This window comes from Phoenix dactylifera, chromosome 2, assembly GCF_051530095.1.
Source record: "Phoenix dactylifera cultivar Ajwa chromosome 2, Ajwa_hap1_PhDact_Kaust_v1.1, whole genome shotgun sequence".
Taxonomy (NCBI): domain Eukaryota; kingdom Viridiplantae; phylum Streptophyta; class Magnoliopsida; order Arecales; family Arecaceae; genus Phoenix; species Phoenix dactylifera.
This window is the reverse complement of record NC_143191.1, coordinates 54,432,003-54,453,017: the sequence shown is the minus strand read 5'-3', so window position 1 is coordinate 54,453,017 and position 21,015 is coordinate 54,432,003. Positions and strand designations below refer to the sequence as shown.

Below are 21,015 nucleotides of genomic sequence, written 5' to 3'. Positions count from 1 at the left end.
AAAGAAATCCCATCCCACCATCTCCCATCTCCCATCTCCCATCTCCCCTTTGATACCCAAGCTACATCACAGCACGGCAACCATCCAACCCAAACAATTAAAAGAATCTCCACCCTCTAAGAAGTCCATCTCCAATCCCCCTGTCTTTCTTCCCGATGGCCCATCTGGATTAGGAGTAACGTGAGGGAAGGAAAACCAAGACCAAAACCAAAAAAGTGAAGGGATGAAAGCCAACCAAATCCCTCCCCTCTCCTTCTCTCCACCCAAAACAAAACTATTGCCCCCAAATCCCTCCTCGCTCTCTTTCCCTGCCGGCCCAAGAAAAGCTCCTCGCCCCAAATCCCCTTCGCCTCCTCGCTCTCTCTCCCTGCCGGCCTGACCGGAATGGACCTGGCGAAGCCCTGCGGCGGAGGCAGCGGTGGCGAAGGATGAGAAGCCCTGCGGTGGCTGCGGTGGCAGCGAAGGAGGAGAAGCCCTACGGTGGCTGCGGCGGCGGCGAAGGAGGCGGCGAAGAAGGAGAAGCCCTTCGCGGTGGCTGCGGTGGCGGCGAAGGACGAGAAGCCCCCTAACGACCCCCACCTCTCCCTCTCCCTCTCCCTCCCGGCCTCTGCTAAATCAAACAACGGAGGACCCCTACCTCTCCCTCTCCATCTCCCTCTCCCTCCCGGCCTCTGCTAAATCAAATAACGGAGTACATACCTTGAAACGCCGACGCCGGGCGAACGGGCGAACGGAGAGGCGACGGGCGAACGGGCGAACGGAGAGGCGACGGGCGAACGGGCGAACGGAGAGGCGATGAGCGAACGGGCGAACACGATGGGTGAAGGCGACGGGTGAAGGCAGAGTTAAAGCAGAATTTACCAAAAAAAAAAAGTTAAAGCAGAATAGAGGAATAGGGAATTAGGGTTTGTTTGGGTACCAAAAAAAAAAAAAAGTTAAAGCAGAATTCACCTACATGCATACTTTTCACGACTAAATTTTTTTTAGTCGCTGGAGGGGAACCTTTAGGGACCAAAATGTAGTCGCCAAAAATTTTACCTCCAGCCCGCCAATTTGGTTTTGCTTTTCCGTGACTAAATATGCATTTAGTCGGTGTAGGATAATAATTCCGTAACTAACAAGAATGTTGGTCGCAGCACTACAAGAAAAACTATCTTTCCCGACTTTTGTCTGCCGACGCTAAGTAGAAGCGTCGGTAATTTTTTAGGAAGTCTGGCTTCCGCCGACGCTTATAAGCGTCGTCGCAACCCGTAGCTTGGGCCGATGCTTTTAAGCGTCGGCGGAAGCAAAAATTCTTTTTTTTTATTTTTTTCCTCCCAACGACGCTTTAGAAAGCGTCGTCGGAGGCCATTATCCCCCCTCCTCTCTACAAATCCCCTCCCCTCTCCCGATCCCTCAAACCCCCTCCCTTACAAATCTCTAACCCCCTCCCGATTCTTGATTAGATTCCTTCCAAGAAGCGAGAGAGAGAGAGAGAGAGCGGCCACCCAGGCCCCCGATCCCTCTTCTCCGGCGTCGATGGAGTTCGATGGAGCTTCCTCTCTCTTCTCCGGCGTCGGCATCATGCCTTCTCAGGCCACCCAAGCCCCCGATCCCTCCTCCTATTGTAAATTAGAGCAGCGCACAAAAGAGATGAAGGGAATCAACAACGCCAAGCTCATCCTCCTGTAGTCCTCCAAGCAGGCAGGTGGCGGAGGCGGCGCCGGCGCCGGCGGTGGATCCACGGCGGCGCCCATGTTGAATCTCCTGGGGTCTCATCACCGTCTCTGGCTCATCGCCTTCGCCTCCTTCTTCACCTTCGCCGCCCTCCTCGCCTTCGTCACCACTACCACCACCCCTCGAGACCCCGGCCTCTCCTCCTTTAACCAATTTGCCCATGCCCCTTCTTCCTTCCGACACAACTCCCGTATCCCCGACCTCGTCTTTGACGCCCTCGTCAACTACGCCGCCGCCTCAAATTCCAGCGGCAAGATGGGAGACGCCGACCTCCGCACCATCGCCGCCGTGCTCTGCCGCCGCGCTCCCTGCAAATTCCTCGTCTTTGGCCTCGGCCACGAGACCCCTCTCTGGCGCGCCCTCAACCACGGCGGCCGCACCGTCTTTCTCGACGAGAACGAGTACTACATCGCGCACCTCGAGGGCCGCCTCCCGGGCCTCGAGGCCTACGACATCGCCTACACCACCAAGGCCCGAGAGATGCCCGACCTCATCGCCGCCGCTCGCCGCGGCCGCCGGGGGGACTGCCGCCCCGTCTAGAACCTCCTCTTCTCCGACTGCCGCCTCGCCCTCAACGACCTCCCCAACGCCCTCTACGACATCCCCTGGGACGTCATCCTCGTGGACGGGCCCCGCGGCCACGCCTCCACCTCCCCCGGGAGGATGTCCGCCATCTTCACGGCAGCGGTGATGGCCCGCTCCGTCGGCTCGGGGCCCACCGACGTGCTGGTCCACGACTACGAGCGCGAGGTGGAGCGGGTGTGCAGCGAGGAGTTCCTCTGCAACGAGAATCTCGTCGCCAACACCGGCCAGCTGGCCCACTTCCTCATCCCCGGCGGCAACGGCGCCACCCGCGACGACTTCTGTGCCAACAGCACCATCGCTGAGGCCGCCCAGTAATTTTTTTTTCTTTTTTTTACAGGGGACAGCAAGGTTTTCTTGGGTATTTTTATATTTTTTTCTCATAAAAAAAATTTATGACGACGCTTTAAAGCGTCGCTAATTGAACTGGTTTAGGACTTTTAGCGACGCTTAAAAGCGTCGCTAAAAATAACCTTTAGCGACGCTTTTCAAACGCGTCAGCAATTTTTTTTCCACTCCGACATAGCCGACGCTTTGGTGACGCTTTGAAAAGCGTCGGGAAGAAAATTACCGACGCTTATAAGCATCGGTAAAAGCCTCAAAAAGCGTCGCCAAAGCTCCTTTTTCTTGTAGTGCAGATAGCCTTATTTTCAGCGACCAAACTTTAGTCGCCAAACATTTTACCTCCACCCCGCCAACTTGGTTTTGATTTTCCGCGACCAAATATGCATTTAGTCGGTGTAGGACAATCATTCAGTAACTAACAAGGATATTGGTCGCAAATAGCCTTATTTGCAGCGACTACTATTCATTTAGTCGCCGGAAGTGATTGCTGAAAGTGTATTTTCTTGTAGTGATTTCATAGTATAGTATATTAAAACAAATCATAAAGCAAATCATGCATGAACAAATCATCCACCTTTAATAAACATAGTTCCAAGCATGGTCTGCCGTACCGATCGGTATGAGTTGGTACGGGCCAGTACGTATCGGTACCGGACGGAACCGGTACAGTATAGCTATATTTTTCTGTTTCGACTATTCGCAATCCGTACCGATCGATACCGACCGGAACCGGCCCGTGCCGACCTCAAATTTTTTTTGGCTTCTAGCTCAAACCAGCCGAACTGATACGGTACCGGTTCGGTTCGGTATGGTACCGGTACCGTATCGATACCGGTGCCCACCGATACGTCGGTACGGTCGATACGGTAGCGGATAATGGTTCCAAGTTTATATTGCAGCTAAATTTGTAAATCATTCTTCACATTATTTAATCCTATCATGGATCAAAATGTTGCCTACAGATATTTGTGCTATGGTCATTATAACCCACGATAAGGTCATCTTCGTAATCAACAAAATAGTATTATTCGTACTCATTACCAACTTTAACTTATTGGCAAGGGGCCAATTTTTTTGGATGCCAGTTCTAGAGTGTCGATTTTCTCAATTCTAGAGATCATATATAGCTATCAGAGAGCCTTTAGAAAATTTATATCTTTTTTTAAAATATTCATATAAATAGATCAAAAATACTAAATGGCATGATCAGATTCATATTTCATAACAAAGCTAATTTCATTAAAATATTTATGAAACTATTTTTCATAATAAAATATAATTTTCATAATATATATGCTGATCTATAATTTTAAGAAAAATATGATATTTTCACTGGCAAATCATATGCATGAAAAGTATGATAATTTGAAAATAATAGGTAGTGTAAGATCTACTTACCTCTCTCGTCTTAGGCCATCAAACTTCACTAGGTAATTCAGTTAACCCTATTTAAAATATTGAAAGCAAAATTAATTTATGTTTGATGATTTTAATCGAATTAAAATAATAAAAAATAAGAACGATTAGCCGGATGATAGCGTTCGATGATTACGGGTGGGTCAAGCCTGAGCGTTTCGATCAATAAATTATAAGGTATGGACTCGATCGGGGCCTAGGTCGTTCAATAGAGTTCATCATCATTGGTTCCATGGACACTTGACAGGGCCGGGGTGATCAGTCCACTAGGCATCTCGGGCACTAGGACAGTTTAAGGTCTCTTTTCAGGGATCAACTCAGATTCGTATATCAGATTGATAGGACCCTATACTGAGATCTATAGGCCTCCTAACGAGAGAGAGGGAGACGAGAGACTAGAGAGTGGAGAGAAAAAATAAGAGAAGAAGGAACCGTGTGACTCTCTCTTCTTCTTCTCGAGCAGTGGGAGGTGCTCGGCGGCAACTGCCGCTCGTGGCCATAGATTTGAACCCTTAGCTCGACGAAGGCGTTAGGGCTTGAACGGGAGGAATACACGAGGACCTATGTGGACATATATTTAGTCCATATCGGTTATTCATCGAGGAGATCTTGATATTTATATAGAACTAAGGAATCCAAAAAATACCTTCTGGCTAGTATTTTTTGCGTAAGATTCTGGGTTGTTACTCTCTCTCTCTCTCTCCACCCCGCCACCTCCGCCTGCGCCCCTTCATCGTCACCATCATCCAGGTCTGGCTCTCCGACCAAAGGCCTCGAGAACGCGGTCGAGGGGATGTGCAGCCACAGCGACCACCCGGACTCGTGCCTTTCATCAAATCAACTCTCTCCTGCCGGTCCCATACACCGAGATTTTCTTGCAAGCATGCACTGAGAACTACGACGATGCATGGGACAACTTCGACGCCGCCGCCAAGGGCCTGGCAGAAGGTGATGAGGGCACGCTCCACATCATGCTAAGCGCGGTCATCGAACACTACGATACTTGCGAGGATGGGTTTGCCGAGATGTCCGGGACCTCACCAATATTGGCCAGCTATGATGCATGATTTGCTCAACAAGTTGGCCAGCAACTGCCTTGCCCTTGTCGAACCGATCAAATTTGAAGCTTGGGCCTTCTTCTTGGATGATTTACTTCCATGCACTGCTATGCTTCATTTTAGGATTCCTTTCCTTTATTTTTTTTTTTTTTTTTGGAGCAAACTGAGCAAAGCCATCAACTTCATTTCATAGAGTTTATGAAAGTATTTCTTTTTTGGATATTAATTAACTAAATTTCTTTGAGCTGGGTTTGTTCTCCAAATAATTATGCTTATGGTTTTGTTCGTCCATCCTTACACTGAAATCTTCCTTATCCAACTATGGATGCGCTGACGAGAAAACCCAACCCCAAATTTGGCCTATGTATATGTTGTTTGCTATTCTCTCTAACTCTTCTTCTTTTTTTTTTTACTCGTGTTCGTGCATGCGTGAGGGAGCGTACGTGCATGTTTTTTCATTGGAATTGTTGAATGAGGTCCGTAGACAATATTCAGCTGCACAGCAAGAGGAGGTAATTCGTAACCCCAAACATATGGAATTTCCCAGCCTGTGGAATGCTTTGGCCTAAAAGAAGAAATGATTTATGTTACCGTGTTAATTAGCTCAGGATTTTTTAACAAGAAAATTATCAGTAGTATGATCAATTCTAAATATACTTGTACCTTTTGTTATATAAATAATGATCAAAACTAAAAATAATCCTTCCTATAAGGTTTCGACAAAATGAGCCCCACCACATACAGTTCTTGAAGGCCTATATATGTTGCAACTGATTAGCTTCCTGTTAAGCCTAACCAAAAAATAGATCTAAAGTTTAACTTTAAGCTCCAAAAGCAAATCTATTTACTGTGTTGCGATATTCACTTATATTCTTTTGACAAGGATTTTATCAGTCTATAAGCAATCACGATATGTGAATCTGAAAAAATAAAAAAACAAAAGAAGCTTTAAATTTTGGCTGATTAAATGATATAAACATCAAAGGTGATGATTCTAGGACTCTATAACAATGGTCTGTTACTATAAGGCAGCCAGCACCTCCCTAAGAATCTCCTCTACATGATTGCCCCTTTTATCTACCTCCACAGCCACCATTCCTCAGTCCTTCACTGTTATATATTTAAGGTCACATGCATGTCGATGATGCTCCTATTTCCCTCGTCCTTGGAAAATTCTGTCAATGTTTTCACTACCATGACTCCTCCTTGCTCAACATAAAAATCTAAAGAGTTAATGGAGGGAGGTGCTGATGGTATGTGAGAATAAGGATGACGTGGCACTAAAGCTGATAGGCTTCCTCTCCTTGCATTCTATGATCACTGGAAAGTGACAGAGTAAGATAAGCTACCATATTCTTTCTCTCCTTTTCAAGGTTTGAATGAGTTCTACCTTCTAGAATTTAGATGATTTAAGTTTTAAATCACTCAACTTTATTGAATTCATGTTGGTCTGTTAGGCCCGTTGTGAATCATTTATCGAACGGGTCTACCTATTAGGTAATATTGCTCTTTTAATAAAATAGTCATAATAGGTTTTAAATGTGTGACCCATTTAATGGATGGGGTGGTTTCAAACATATCTCTATCTCCTCTTCGTGTTACGTGCGGATACCGCCACTTGTCCGCGGTTGGTCTGATTCGGGATCCTTGTTGGTTGGCCGGATAGACTACTAGGCTGGCTGGGACGCGTTTTTTGGTTGGCCGGGACGTGGATATTTTTAAGTGATTTCTAGAAAGAGATGTTGGTGGGATTTGGTGCAATGATAAGATTGCTCTATTATGCATTAAGTATTATACGTTTCAAACACGAAAATGACGTTTTCACGCATAAGGATAAGATTGCATATTTCTCACCCTCTCTACAATTACGGTGGTGAGTGTTTCATGCATTAGGATGCTCTTTTTTATCTCTATCTTTTCGTAAATGCAAGTCCACTCCACTCAATCCCCGTTTTTAACAAAACCAGGGATTGATAGATTCTTTGAATCCAAAACAATAAGTAGCCAAAAATTTCCACAAGCTTGTGTTTCTTGGACTTAGTGTATTGCTATCTTTTTTGTTAAAATAAAACAAAAACTTCATCTCTCCAACACCTCCTCAAAATATGTTCAACTCACAATTTCTTGATAAGAGTAGCTGGTGTCGAAGTTGGTATTTTGGCCCCTAATTAACCATCAAACTAGGTTAGAACCATTCAAGATTCTTGGGTAAGCACGAGATCTGCATTTTTTTTTCAAACTAAATATGCATAATTCATCTAACATGCCAAACAATTTAATTAAAAATCTATTTGCTGTCCTCGAGGGATGTCATTGTGAGCCTTCTACAGCAATTCAGCCTCAAAAACATGTGAGAGCAGGAATAAATACTAGGTTAGAATGACTTGGGATCACATTTTGCACCGTAGAGGATGGCACTTACGTTGCTCATGCATGGCAGAGGTCACGATAGCCAACACAAGAACTAATTACTACATGACACTTGACACGTAAGCGAATCGTCTCATTTACTAATACATTAAAACACGTAAAACAAAAATAATGTATCATTTAATTAGCATATATTTCTCAAAGATTACATTTTTAATGTTTGTCAAAATCCTCACCCCCGGATTCATTGCCAAATTATTATATGCTCCATTTGAACCAAAGAGGGATACCTCAAAACCACCTGTTTCATCTATAAATAGGGGGCTGAAACCACCGCAATAGCATCCTCGGCATGCCTTTCTTGGTTCTCTCGTCAACACCCGCTCTTCCAAAACCATGTCGAGGACCAGCATGAAGCTCCAGTTGATTGCCGATGATGCTGCGAGGAAGACTTCCCTGAAGAAGAGAAAGAAGGGCTTGCTGAAGAAGGTGCAGGAGCTCAGCATCCTGTGCGATGTCGATGCATGCGCCATCATTTACGGACCCGGCGAGCGCTCCCCGGAGGTGTGGCCCTCGCCGGAGGAGGCCACCCGGATGCTCATGCGGCTCCGAGACATGCCGGAAATGGAACAGAAGCAGAAGATGATGAACCAGGAGGAGTTCCTCTACCAGAAGATGAGGAAGTTGGTAGACCAACTTCATAAGCAGGAGTTCGAGAATAGGGAGATGGAGAAGAAGCTGAAGATGTATGAGGCACTGAGGACGGGGAACTTCAACGACTTGGACATAGAGCAAGCCATAAGCCTGTCCATGATGATCGAGATGAAGTTGAAGAAAATCTATGAGAAGATGGACGCAATCAGGAAGCACCAGGAGATGGCCTGGGTTGATGGAGCAGTGCAAGAGGGTGGGAATTCGGCTGGGCTGAACGCTCCGTGGGAGAACAACCCAACGGAGCAGGGCAGGGAGATACTCCAGAGGCAGAAGCAGATGATGGATACGATGATCCTCGCAAGGACAAATGAAACCAATCAGCCTTCTCCAGGTCCAGCCAACCCATGGATGGCTTCCTTCTTCCCCTCCAATTGAGCATGGGTGCATGTCCTTGGCTTTCGTGATCTGTCTTGTCTGTCCTATGTTGGGTCCTGTCTTAGTGGTATCAGGCCAAAATAAATAATAATACAGTCTATGCTTTATCATAATCATTGAGTATGTCATGAATAAAAAACCCTATGTTTTGGACAACCCTGATCTGATGAAATGATTAACTTTAATGAATTATAAATCATACTTTGAGTCGCTAAATCCATCTTGAATTGAACTCTGAGATGCGTGCGCAGCCTCGATCAACCGAGATTGCTCTGATCTATATTGAAATTAGCGAGAGATCTTCTGGAGAGAGAGCTCTTAATGCGTATTTTAGAGAAGGGGTCTAATAGGCTATTTATAGCCCTCTCCACGGACCAAACGCTGCAGGTGGTTATACCCGTGAAGAGTCATCCCCCATCAAGGTAACCCTTCACTGCTGTGAAATACCTCAATGCCCTTGTGATTATCAGGATTTACGAAATTCAAGGGGCACTTATCAAATGTGGGTTTTAATTAAACGGGATCAGGATTTAATTAAAACAGGATCCAACATTCTCCCACTTGGACCATATTGACAAGTGAAATATCCTTAGCACTTGAATTTTATAATCTTTATACGCGTATTCTTTTTATTCTGATATCAAGTCGGGCAAACTTTATGTTTGACTACTTTGAAAATAATAATACGAACCATGGCGGAAATAACACCTATTATTGGCGTATAACTTTCCATGATCACTATATTACTAAACCATCATAACCAAACCCTTATGAATAAACTTCTCATAAAATCCATTCTTTGGTCACAATTTCTGCTACCATAGTATGCACAAACCACATGAATTCATTAAAACAGAAAATATAATAAATGTGATTTACAACCATCTGAAATGTGCACATTAATACATCAATTAATTTATACAGAAAAGGCTCATTTGACCGACATGCTCCTTATGCAATTCCGGGGCTATTGCTTTGGTCAAAGGATCTGCCAACATAAGCACAGTATTGATGTATTGAACTGAAACTCTATGGTCATCACATTTGTCTTTTATAACAAGATATTTCACCTCCATGTGCTTATTTTCATTGGATATCTTATTATTCTTTATTGAGGAAACTGCTGCTAAATTATCACAATATAACTTTATGGGCTTGGAAATAGTGTCCACGATCTGTAGGCCTGTGATAAAGTTTCTCAACCAAATAGCTTGTGTAACTGCATCATAGCATGCTAATAACTCAGCCTCCATTGTTAAAGCAGCTGTCATCTTTTGCTTCGAACTCTTCCACGAGACTGCACTACCAGCTAGTAGAAAGATATAACCTGATGTTGATTTTCTACTATCTGGACATCCCGCAAAGTCTGAGTCTGAGTATCCAACTATCTCCAAGAGATCGGATTTGTTGTATGTGAGCATATGATCTTGAGTTCCTTGAAGATATCTTAAAACTTTCTTTGCAGCTCTCCAATGTTTCATTTCTGGATTAGCTTGAAATCTCCCCAGTAATCCCACAACATATGCTATATCAGGTCTGGTACAAACTTGAGCATACATTAAAGTTTCAATTAGTGAAGCATATGGAAATGCTTTCATATGGTCCCTTTCAATTTGATTCCTCGGAGATTGTGATTGGCTCAATTTTTCACCTTTAGTAATAGGCACTGGGCTTGGTTTGGAATTTTTCATATCAAATCTCTCCAACATTTTCTTAATGTAGGCTTTTTGAGATAGACAAACTTTTTTCTTAAATCTATCTCTATGAACCTCAATGCCGATGATATATGAGGCTTCACCCATATCCTTTATATCAAAATTACTGGAGAGAAATTGCTTAGTCTCTCTAAGCAATGCCAAATTACTACTAGCAAGCAAAATGTCATCTACATATAGGACTAAAAAAATAAATTGACTCCCACTGTTCTTAAGATAAATACATCTATCAAGAATATTTTCTACAAAACTAAATGTAGAAATGACGTTATTGAACTTAAGATACCACTGTCGAGATGATTGCTTGAGTCCATATATAGACTTATTTAGCTTGCAAACTTTTTGACTCCGACCTTCTGAAACAAAACCTTTAGGTTGTTTCATGTAAACTTCTTCCTCTAAATCTCCATTAAGAAATGCAGTTCTCACATCCATTTGGTGCAGCTCTAAGTCAAAATGAGCCACCAAAGCCATAATTATCCTTAAAGAGTCCTTCTTTGAAACTGGAGAGAAGGTCTCATGATAATCAATACCCTCATTTTGAGTAAATTCTTTGGCAACAAGTCTGGTCTTATGTCGCTCTACCTTCCCCTTGGAGTCTCTTTTGGTTTTAAAAATCCATTTGCAGCGTACTACAGTAGCCCCAGGAGGTAGTTCAACTAGATACCAAACATTATTTTTAGCCATAGAATCTATCTCATCTTTCATAGAATCTAGCCATTTGGAGGAATTTACTGAATTTATGGCTTGTGAGAAATTTATTGGATCATCTATATTTTCTATGTCATAATCGCTTTCTTGAAGGTATACTATATAATCTGGTGGAATTTGAGATCTTCTTACCCTTGATGACCTTCTTAAAGTTGCTTCTTGATCCACTGGTTCTATAGGTGGAGGAGCAACATTTTCAGTGATAACCGGCACAGATTCAAGTGGAACATTAAAAGTAGACTCATCCTCCTCCAAATCATTATCAATGATAGGTAGAGTAATCATTGGCTGCTTATTTGAATCTTGCACACCATACGGAGTTTGCTTTTCCTCAAAATTAATTTCTGGAGGTTTTATACTCCCACTGATTTGGTTATTTTCAAGAAATCTAGCATTTCTTATCTCCACAATCCTCAAAGTATGATTAGGACAGTAAAATCTATATCCCTTGGACTTTTCTAGATAACCAATAAAATAACAACTAATGGTTCTAAAGTTCAACTTTTTCTCTTGTGGGTTGTACACCCTTGCCTCAGCTTGACACCCCCAAATGTGTAGATGTCTTAAACTAGGTTTTCTACCTGTCCAAACTTCATAAGGTGTTTTTGGGACAGCTTTAGTAGGAACCCTGTTTAAAATATACGTAGCGGTTTTTAAGGCATCACCCCACAGAGAAATTGGAAGTGTCGAGTGACTAATCATACTTCTTACCATCTCCATTAATGTTCGGTTTCTTCTTTCTGCAACTCCATTTTGATCAGGAGTACCAGGCATAGTGTATTGTGCAACTATACAATGCTCTTGAAGAAATCGAGCAAATAGACCTAAATGTTGTCTAGTTTCAGTATACCTACCGTAGTATTCACCACCTCTATCTGATCTCACAACTTTAATCTTTTTATCAAGTTGTAACTCTACCTCTGCTTTGAAAAGCTTAAAAGCATTTAATGCCTCAGCCTTGTCATACAACAAGTAGAGATACCCATAGCGTGAGTAATCATCAATAAAGGTGATAAAATATTTATGATCAGTAAAACATGTGGTCGAAAAGGGCCCAAATATATCTGTATGTATGACATCCAATAAATTTGTGCTTCTTATAGCACCTTTCTTAAACTTGTTAGTCTGCTTTCCCTTGATGCAGTCTAAACAAGTTTCAAAATCACCATAGTCAAGAGTTGGTAAAATTCAATCATTTACTAATTTCTTGATTCTTTTTATGGAGATATGGCCCAATCTTCGGTGCCATAACATAGAGGAATTTTTATTTATCATGCTACGTTTTAATCCATAATGATATTTATTTTGCAGGGATAAAAGGGATAGCTCAAAGGATGTATCAAGGTCTAATTTGAATAAACCATCCTCTAACAAGCAATTACCAACAATAATATTATTCAAGGAAAGGTTTACAAATGACCGTCCAAATGAAACGGTATATCCAAAGGAAGTAAGTTTAGAAACAGATATCAAGTTTCTTAAAAATTCAGGTACATAGAAGGTATTTTCTAGATACAAAATATGGTCAGTCTTTAAGGTCAATTTGAATGTTCCAACAGCTTCCACATGTGAATGCATCTTATTTCCCATTATGATGTTTCGTTCACTTTTCGTTGGAATTCTTTTGTTCAACAATCTCTACAAAGTTTTACATATATGGATAGTAGCACCAGAGTCAATTCACCCTGTGTTATGAGGTACATCAATAAAATTTGATTCATAACACACTAAGGAAAGAAAAGTACCTTTCTTTTCGAGCCATTTCTTTTACTTGGTGCAGTCCTTTTTCAAATATCCCTGTTTCCTACAGAAGAAGCACTTTATTTGCCTTTTGTCAGTCACTTTGGCTGACACTTTCATTTTCTTCTTCTTAACAGGAATATGATGACTTGTACTGCCGACCTCTTTATGTCCTTTTCCCTTATGAGAGGTGAGATAAACACTCTCTTGCCTCTCTTGTTTTATTCTCTGCTCCTCATCAACACATATGGCTAGAAGTTGATTCATAGTCCATTTTTCTGTATGTGTGTTGTATGAGATCTTAAATGGTGCATACTCCATAGGCAGAGAATTAAGAACAAAGTGTATAAGAAAAGTCTTTGACATGTCTACTTCCAATGATTTTAATTGGGCAGCGATGTCACGTAATTCCATAATGTGCTCGCGTGTACCACCATTATCATTATACTTTAAGGAAGCAAACCTTGATATTAAGGTGCTGGCTAGGACTTTCTTCGAACTCACAAATTGCTCTTCTACTGCTGTTAAGAATTTTTTTGCAGTTTTGCAATCAGAAATTGAGCCCCTTATCTTTCTGGAGATATGATTTTGTATGAGTAAAAGACTTAAGCGGTTTGACCGCTCCCACCTCTCATACAACTTTTTCTTCTTTGGCGTAGTTTCCTCCGTGGGGACAAATTGCATGTCCTCATGAAGTGCCAGATCAATATCTGTTCGTCCGATTTCTGTTTACCTAAAAATATACTAAACAGATCGTTGTTAGAACCGACAAACAAAGTTTAAATTTAATTTTACTCTTACCTTTTCTATTCGAAGAATAGCGGTTGTAAGAGGTCGATTCATAGGGAGGCAATTGGAGTTACATAAAAATTAAAACGTTCACTCGGATTTGAAATTAATTTTTGATTAATAGAAAAAAAATATTACGTTGGGGATGTGGAATGATTCTCTAGTCTATTAGAGAATATTTTCTACTTGAAATTAACGGAAAGACAGTTACTTAAATTTGAAAAGCATTTATATATTTAATGGAAAAGAAAAGCTTTGGCATAAATTAAAATGGATGAAAAACAGTGCTAAGAAGATTAAAAGCCTAGAAGATAAATTGCATAACAAAAAAATTTAATGTATTGCATCAAAGAAGAATTAAAAGATTGCATAAAAAAAAAGAAATTAACTTGAACCCAGAACAAGGATTGCATGAAAAAGAAATGATAGATTTGATAAAAATAAATTGATTACAAAGGTAGAAATGAAGATTGGTAGCTTGATGCTGCCTTTCTTCTTTAAATAAAATAAAGGAAAGAAATAACAAAAATCAAAAAGAAAACTTCTCCCTTTCTCTCCCACGGTGGAACAACAATATAAAATAATAATTTTTTTTTTCTTCTTTCCAAGAACAGAGCATTGCTCTGTTTCTTCTTCTCCCCCCTTTGGGCCAGCCGACCACCTCCTTTTATAGCTCGCCCCCACCTTGAAGCTGGCGATTGATCCCAAAGCGGAAGGGCTGAGTCACGGGATGAGCTGGGAGCGTGAAGAGGGCAGACACGCGTGGGATGCTGGGAGGAGGCAATCGCACGCGGATGAGGCGGAGGAGACATAGACGGAGAAGGAATTGGCTGGATCACGGCTTGCGGGGCGCTGATTCGGGAAGCTGGATCACGGTGCTGCTGATTTCCTCCTTCACGGGTGGCTGGATCATGGAACGCTTGCAGATGCAGAGGAGACGGAATGGAGCTGGGGTCGTGGAAGAAGCGGACTCGGAGGCTTGAAGCGTGGGATGCTGAGAGGACCCGACGGACTCTTGGGCTGCTAGGAGGAGCCGATCATGGGATCACTTGGAGGCCGCCGCGGGATCGACGGGAGATTGCAGACGTGATGCTGCGATTTGGGGGAGATCACGGCCGGCTGGAAATGGAAGAAGTTGCTGGGATGGATCGCAGAGGAGGGGCTAGCCGCTGGATCGATGCTTGGGCTCACTCGCGGAATCGCTGGGAGGAGGAAGAGGGTAGACGAGCGCGAGATCCGTGGATTTCCTTCACGGGATGCGGAGAGGAGTTGATCGTGGAAGAGATCCGGTGCGGACTGGCTGGAACGGACGGACGTGGGAGGCTGGATCACGCTGGCAAATTTCTGTAATATCTGCACCACTAAATCCGTTAGTGTACTTGGCAAGAGCCCCCAAGTCAACATCTTTAGACACTGGGGACTTCCTCAGGCAAGCCTTGAATAATTGGTAGCGAGAGGCTTTATCAGGCAGAGGAATATAAATTAACTGGTCCAGACGACCTGGCCTAGTCAATGCTGGATCTATAATGTCAGGCCTGTTAGTTGCTCCAATAATAAATACAGTTTTCTTGGCACTCATGCCATCCATCTCTGTAAGGAGCTGATTAAGAACCCTGTCACTTGATGGTTTAGTGATATTTTATTGAATGTAGGTTCGGATGAGACATGGAAGGCCGGGATTTCATGCATGCATGGCAGCTGGGGAATTGTTGAGCTCAGGCTACCGGGCATTGGGCTCAAACCCAATATTATTGGGTTTCTTGGATTACTTGCACTCAAACACAAATACAACGTTAATTAGTTAATTTTATTATTAATGATTAGCTATAATACTGATTAAGATGGTATGATGATTGTACTTTTGTGCTCTCATCACACCCCCCAACCAGCTTATTGCTAGTCTCTAGCAATTTAGTGCGAAAATGATAAAATGAGAGTGCAAAAGTTTTATTTTTATTTTTAGTATTATATATATATATGAACTAAAATAAATACTCACTTTTGTAGAGCATTACAGTTACACTTAGCACGTGCAACAAGCCGTTAAACCCCTAGGTTACCCTAGTGGACGAGTGTTATCTCGTGAGGGTTTGCAGTGAAGTTACCCACAAGCTTCGTCAGTCAGGAATTTCCAATTTTTAACTCCAAATTTGAATAAGTATTACTGTATGAAACTAGAATTGCAAGGACAATAGAGACTTGTTGCTGTCATATTTTAGCAGACTCTAACTCAAGTTTCATTACACCCCATCTATCTGCTAACAAGTCAAGAATATAGTGAGGTGCAAGATAGTATCATATAAATGAGTGGCTTTCATTTACTTCCAACATGATCACTCCAATTTTCAAGACTTTCTAGAGTTAAATGGTAATGAACACCCCAAATTTAACTTTTAATCAGACTGAATGCTAATAAGAATGACTTGTGCAATATCTAGCCTTATTAAGCTTTCTAACTAACCCATGTAGCGAGTATTAGGCCAATGACTCCCGATCCAGATGGCTCAGGGCACTAGGTATAAAGACACCCTAACAGGCTTAATAACTCAAGTCAACTAGGCTCCAAGGCCAAATTAGTCACTCAGAGTTTAATCTCAGCCATCCTCACCTTTTTACGCGAACACTCGCTGCTTGCCAGGCAAGAGGCCCGGTTACTCAGTGAGAAGACTTAAAATAAATCCGTTTTATTTTCTTCTCTTCTTTTTTGTTAAAATAATAATAGGGTGTTCATCACACATATAACTTTAAATTATCCAGAAGATTAAAAGTATTCATATTGTTTGTAAGTTTACATACCCCACTATTCATGTGCTTAACTGTAGGTGCTAAATCATCTTGTATCATGTTAGCAGAAGATAGGTGGGACGAAAACTCAAACTAGAACTGATATCATATTTCTTAACTCAAAGCTATTGTCAAAGCAATTCCTAGTTTGTATAGCCAAAAAGATTAGATCCTGAGTTAAAAATTTGAAATCCCTTCTCTTTTTTTAAAAAATCTTTTTTTTGAAAAATCAAAAATATTCTTAATTTTAAATCTTTTTTTATTTTTATTTTAGGTAGAAAAATCAAAAATATTCTCACCCCCATACCTAAATCTAACATTGTCCTCAATGTTAAAAAAAATTTAAAGCAGTAACAGGATAGAGTAGAAGTTACCTGATATGGGTGGGTAAAGTGACAACTGGGGCCAAAAACCCCCAAACCTGCATGTTAGTTATTTTGTTTTATTTAATTATTTTATTTTTTTTATTTTATTTTTATTTTTTTATAATATTTACATGTTGGGTTGCCTTCCAAGGGCGCTAAGTTTTATGTCTTCAGCCAGACAAAATGTGGATTTATTTTTTTCAACCATTATCTAAGAATGGTTTTGGAAGAGTCCGAGAAAGAACAGTTGGCTGATGACGATCTATGCTCATGAGGGGAACAGAATTAGGGAGCGCATGCTCGACCCCTTCATCGGAATGGGCAAGATAAGCTTCGAAAGGGTCCATACTATAAGTTTGAAAGAAAGTCTCCTGAACCAAACTTTCAATCATGTCAACTTCATTGATTTCTTCATCGTCTGGTGGTTGTTTACTTATGTTAAAGACATTAAGCTCGACTTTCATGTTGCCAAAAGATAACTTCAGCATCCCATTTCGCCAATTGATCACAGCATTTGCTGTGGCTAAGAAAGGTCTCCCTAAAATTATAGGTGTGTGAATGTCTGGATGTATTACAGGTTCGGTCTCAAGGATAACGAAGTCCACAGGATAGTAAAACTCGTTTACCTTCACTATTACATCCTTTACAATCCCCTTGGGGTACTTCACCTTCCTATCTGCTAAGGAAAGGGTAAGATTTGTGGGTTTTAATTTTTCCAAACCTAACTTTTGGTACACATAGTAGGGAAGTAAGTTCATACTGGCTCCTAAATCTAATAGGGCTCTCTGGATGATCGTCTCTCCTATTTTTATTTCAATGGTTGGGCAACCAGGGTCTTTGAATTTCGGGGCAATTTGTTGTTGAATGAGAGATGAGGCTTGTGCAGCCATAACAGCTTGCCTAGGAATACATGTTTTTCTTTTGACCGTGGTGAGGTCTTTCAAGAATTTTGTATAGAAAGAAATTTGTCTTATGGCATCGAGAAAAGGTATATTTATTTGAACAGTTTTAAAGACTTCCATTATTTCATCAAAGTTAGATTGTTTCTTGGAGTCCTGAAGTCTACTGGGAAAAGGGAACCTTAGGTTTAAATATTTCTATGGGTTCTTTCTTTTTGTCCTGTTCTTGACCTCTCTTCTGAATAGGGTTCTTATCGGATTCATTTTTATTTTCTTTTTCATGTTCAGGAAGTTGGACTTTATTGTCCACTTGCTTGCCAGACCTTAAAGTAGTAATTGCCTGGACTTCATAGGTCGGATTTCCATTAGAATCGATTTGATACTGACTTCTCTGACCTTGATTTTGTTGTCTACTAGGGTTAGGCATTGGTTGACTAGGTAGTTCACCTTTCTTTCTATCCCCTAGAGAGTTTGCTATTTGGCTTAGACTAACCTCAAGTTTTGCAATCGCTTGCGCATGAAATTGGTTAGTCTGGGCTTGGGCTGTATTAGTCTGTTGTTGTTGCTTGATAAAATCTTATTGTTGTTTCATCATATTAGTCATCATGGTTTCCAATGGTGAAGGTTGCTGTGGGATAGGGGCATTATAAGGAGGTACAGATGGAACCAAAGGTTGGTTCATTTGTGATGGCCCTATCTTGAAAAAGTTGTTCTGAAAACCTGGTGCACCACCTTGATGCTGAATAGGTTCATTTTGTTTGTATGAGAAATTTGGGTGGAACCTATTATCAGGATGGTAGACTGGACTAAATGAATTGGGAGTGGGCTTCTTGAAGGCACTATATGAATTTAAAGTATTTGCTTGCTCGGCCTTTATGGTGGGCAGATTAGGGTAGCACTCCACTAGATGTTCCAGACTGTTACATAAGATACATAAACTATGTGACTCGTGATCCACTTTCATGATGGGATTTAACTCTTTATATGAACTCGAACTAGTGGAAACAGTGAAAGCATCAAACTTTTTACTTAAGTTATTCCTTCCAGTCACCAGATTGGACATGACATTTTTGAGGTCTGGGTCTGCTTTTATTTCATAATTACCTGGTTTTCTGGACCCGAACTCATCTCTATTTACTTCCTCACCATAGCTACTCCAATTTTGGGTGTTCTCGGCTAAGTCAACGAGAAATTCATAGGCTTGATCCGGGGTTTGGTTCATGAACCTACCCTTGTGCATGGACTCAATCATGTTTCTATGTGCCGAAGTTAGTCCTTTATAAAAGAAGTGGACCAGATCAGCCTTATCAAGCCTATGGTGCGGGCACTTGACCAAAAGATTATGGAATCTTTCCCAAAGTTGAAAAAATTCTTCCTCAGATTTTTCTCTAAAAGTTCTGATGGCATCCTTAATTTTTTCAGTTTTTACCATGGGATAGAACTTAGCATGAACTTCCTAGATAGTTGTTCCCATGATGTGATGGAATTTGAAGCCAGGGAATACAACCATGCAGCAGCACGATCCTCTAAAGTCATGGGAAACAACCTTAATTTAATACCCTCTTCATCTAAGTTTTGATTTCTAAATGTTTGACAGATTGTCAAAAATTTGTTTAGATGAATGTAGGGTTGTTCACTCTCGAACCCATGAAACTTGGGTAACATGTTTATTGTTGCAGCCCGAATCTCGAATTGAGCTGCATTATTAATTGGTAATACTATGCAAGTAGGGGGACTAGCAGATGCGGGTGCGAACAACTCATTCAAAGTTCTAATGTGTTCACCCATTGTAGAGATTGACAGTTGGTTTACAGTTCGCAAGTTGTGATGAAAAGTTCTGTCAATCTCAGGATCAAGTGGGGTTAACTTATCCCTTAATGACCTTCTACCATGCATACATTATCAACAATTTATCAGATGTGACTCCTAAAATGAACGAAATTCTAAGAGAAGAGAAGGGCTAGACACAGATGACCACAACCAACACCACACAACAATTTGACCCTATTAGTCTTAGAATTAAGTGAGGTTTAGTAGCTTCTTAAATCTAGTTGCACAAATATTTATCAGGTTAAAAAGTTTCTGAAATTCTCTCTAGATTAGACAGCTCCTAATCTTCCTTTCAGATTAAGCTTGAGCTTACCAGTTAAGCGATCCAGTAACCAGTGACCAGAAAAGTCCCAGGGTGTGTGGTAGTACTAGAAGGGATACACCGATACCACAATACCCGTAACGGTTCTCATTGTTGTAAAACTTTCTAGACATCACCAATTACTAAATCCTCACTAGAGTGGCTTTCAGCCGCTTCTTTCCAAGAGCCTAATTGAGCTCGAAAATCCTAAGGCCAACGTCTAATTGATTTTAATTTAATTTGGCTTAAGATATGTATGCAAGGTGGTGATTTTTGGGCTAAGGACAGGTAATGACTTCCCGATCTTATCTTTTTAATGAGTTTTGCCCTTAAATTATTTTATGCAAATGCTTAATGCTAAATGCAGCAAATAATCAATGATTTTTTTAAAGTTTATGCAATGTCATTAGGTTGTACTGATTAAATGAGCAAGCAAATTCTTTTTTTTTATTTACTATTTTTTTAATTTTTAATTTTTTTTATATAAGGAATCACTTGAATGTAAACTAAATACAATCCTTATGTGTCAGTCAATCTCCGAATGCCCGTTGAATAAGCTCTGGAGATTACTCCATGAGGAGTCCCAATAGAGGTATGATAACCTCGTGAGATTACACCTTATCAATTACTAGCAAAAATAATATATATTAAATTTTTTTGATTTAATTATTTTTTAAAATTTTTTTTAAATTTAAATTTCAAATTTCGAATCTCAGAATTCAAATTTTGAATTTAAATTTTTGGATTTTTGAATTTTTGAATTTTAGAAATTTTTTCAATTTTGTTTTTTACTTTTTTTTAGAAAACTTTAAATTTCAAATTTCAAATTTTAGAATTTAATAACTACGAAATTATTAACTAAAAATAATCAAAATAAGAAAAATTAATAAAAATAAAAACTTACTACCGGAGTGCGTTCACTCCGGGCATCCAAAATTCAATTTGATCTTCGTGATCGTTCTTGCTTCTCGAATTGCCTCCCCGGCAATGGCGCCAAAATTTTGTTCGTCCGATTTCTGTTTACCTAAAAATATGCTAAACAGATCGTTGTTAGAATCGACAAATAAAGTTTAAATTTAATTTTACTCTTACCTTTCCTACTCGAAGAATAGCGGTTGTAAGAGGTCGATCCATAGGGAGGCGATTGGAGTTACATAAAAATTAAAACGTTCACTCGGATTTGAAATCGATTTTTGATTAATAGAAGAAAAATATTACGTTGGGGATGTGGAATGATTCTCTAGTCTATTAGAGAATATTTTCTACTTGAAATTAACGAAAAGACAGTTACTTAAATTCGAAAAG

General features: G+C 40.8%; 1 protein-coding gene and 1 pseudogene across 1 annotated transcript; both read left to right on the top strand.

Moving 5' to 3' along the window:
* The first annotated feature begins 1,335 nt into the window (after positions 1 to 1,335).
* Positions 1,336 to 2,628, top strand: LOC103723404 (protein IRX15-LIKE-like; annotated as a pseudogene).
* Positions 2,629 to 7,769: 5,141 nt separating this feature from the next.
* On the top strand, positions 7,770 to 8,689 carry LOC103723405 (agamous-like MADS-box protein AGL80). The gene has a single exon (XM_039134024.3). It carries the CDS (start codon positions 7,884 to 7,886, stop codon positions 8,574 to 8,576), a length of 693 nt encoding a protein of 230 aa, XP_038989952.1. The 5' UTR covers positions 7,770 to 7,883; the 3' UTR covers positions 8,577 to 8,689.
* Positions 8,690 to 21,015: the final 12,326 nt, after the last annotated feature.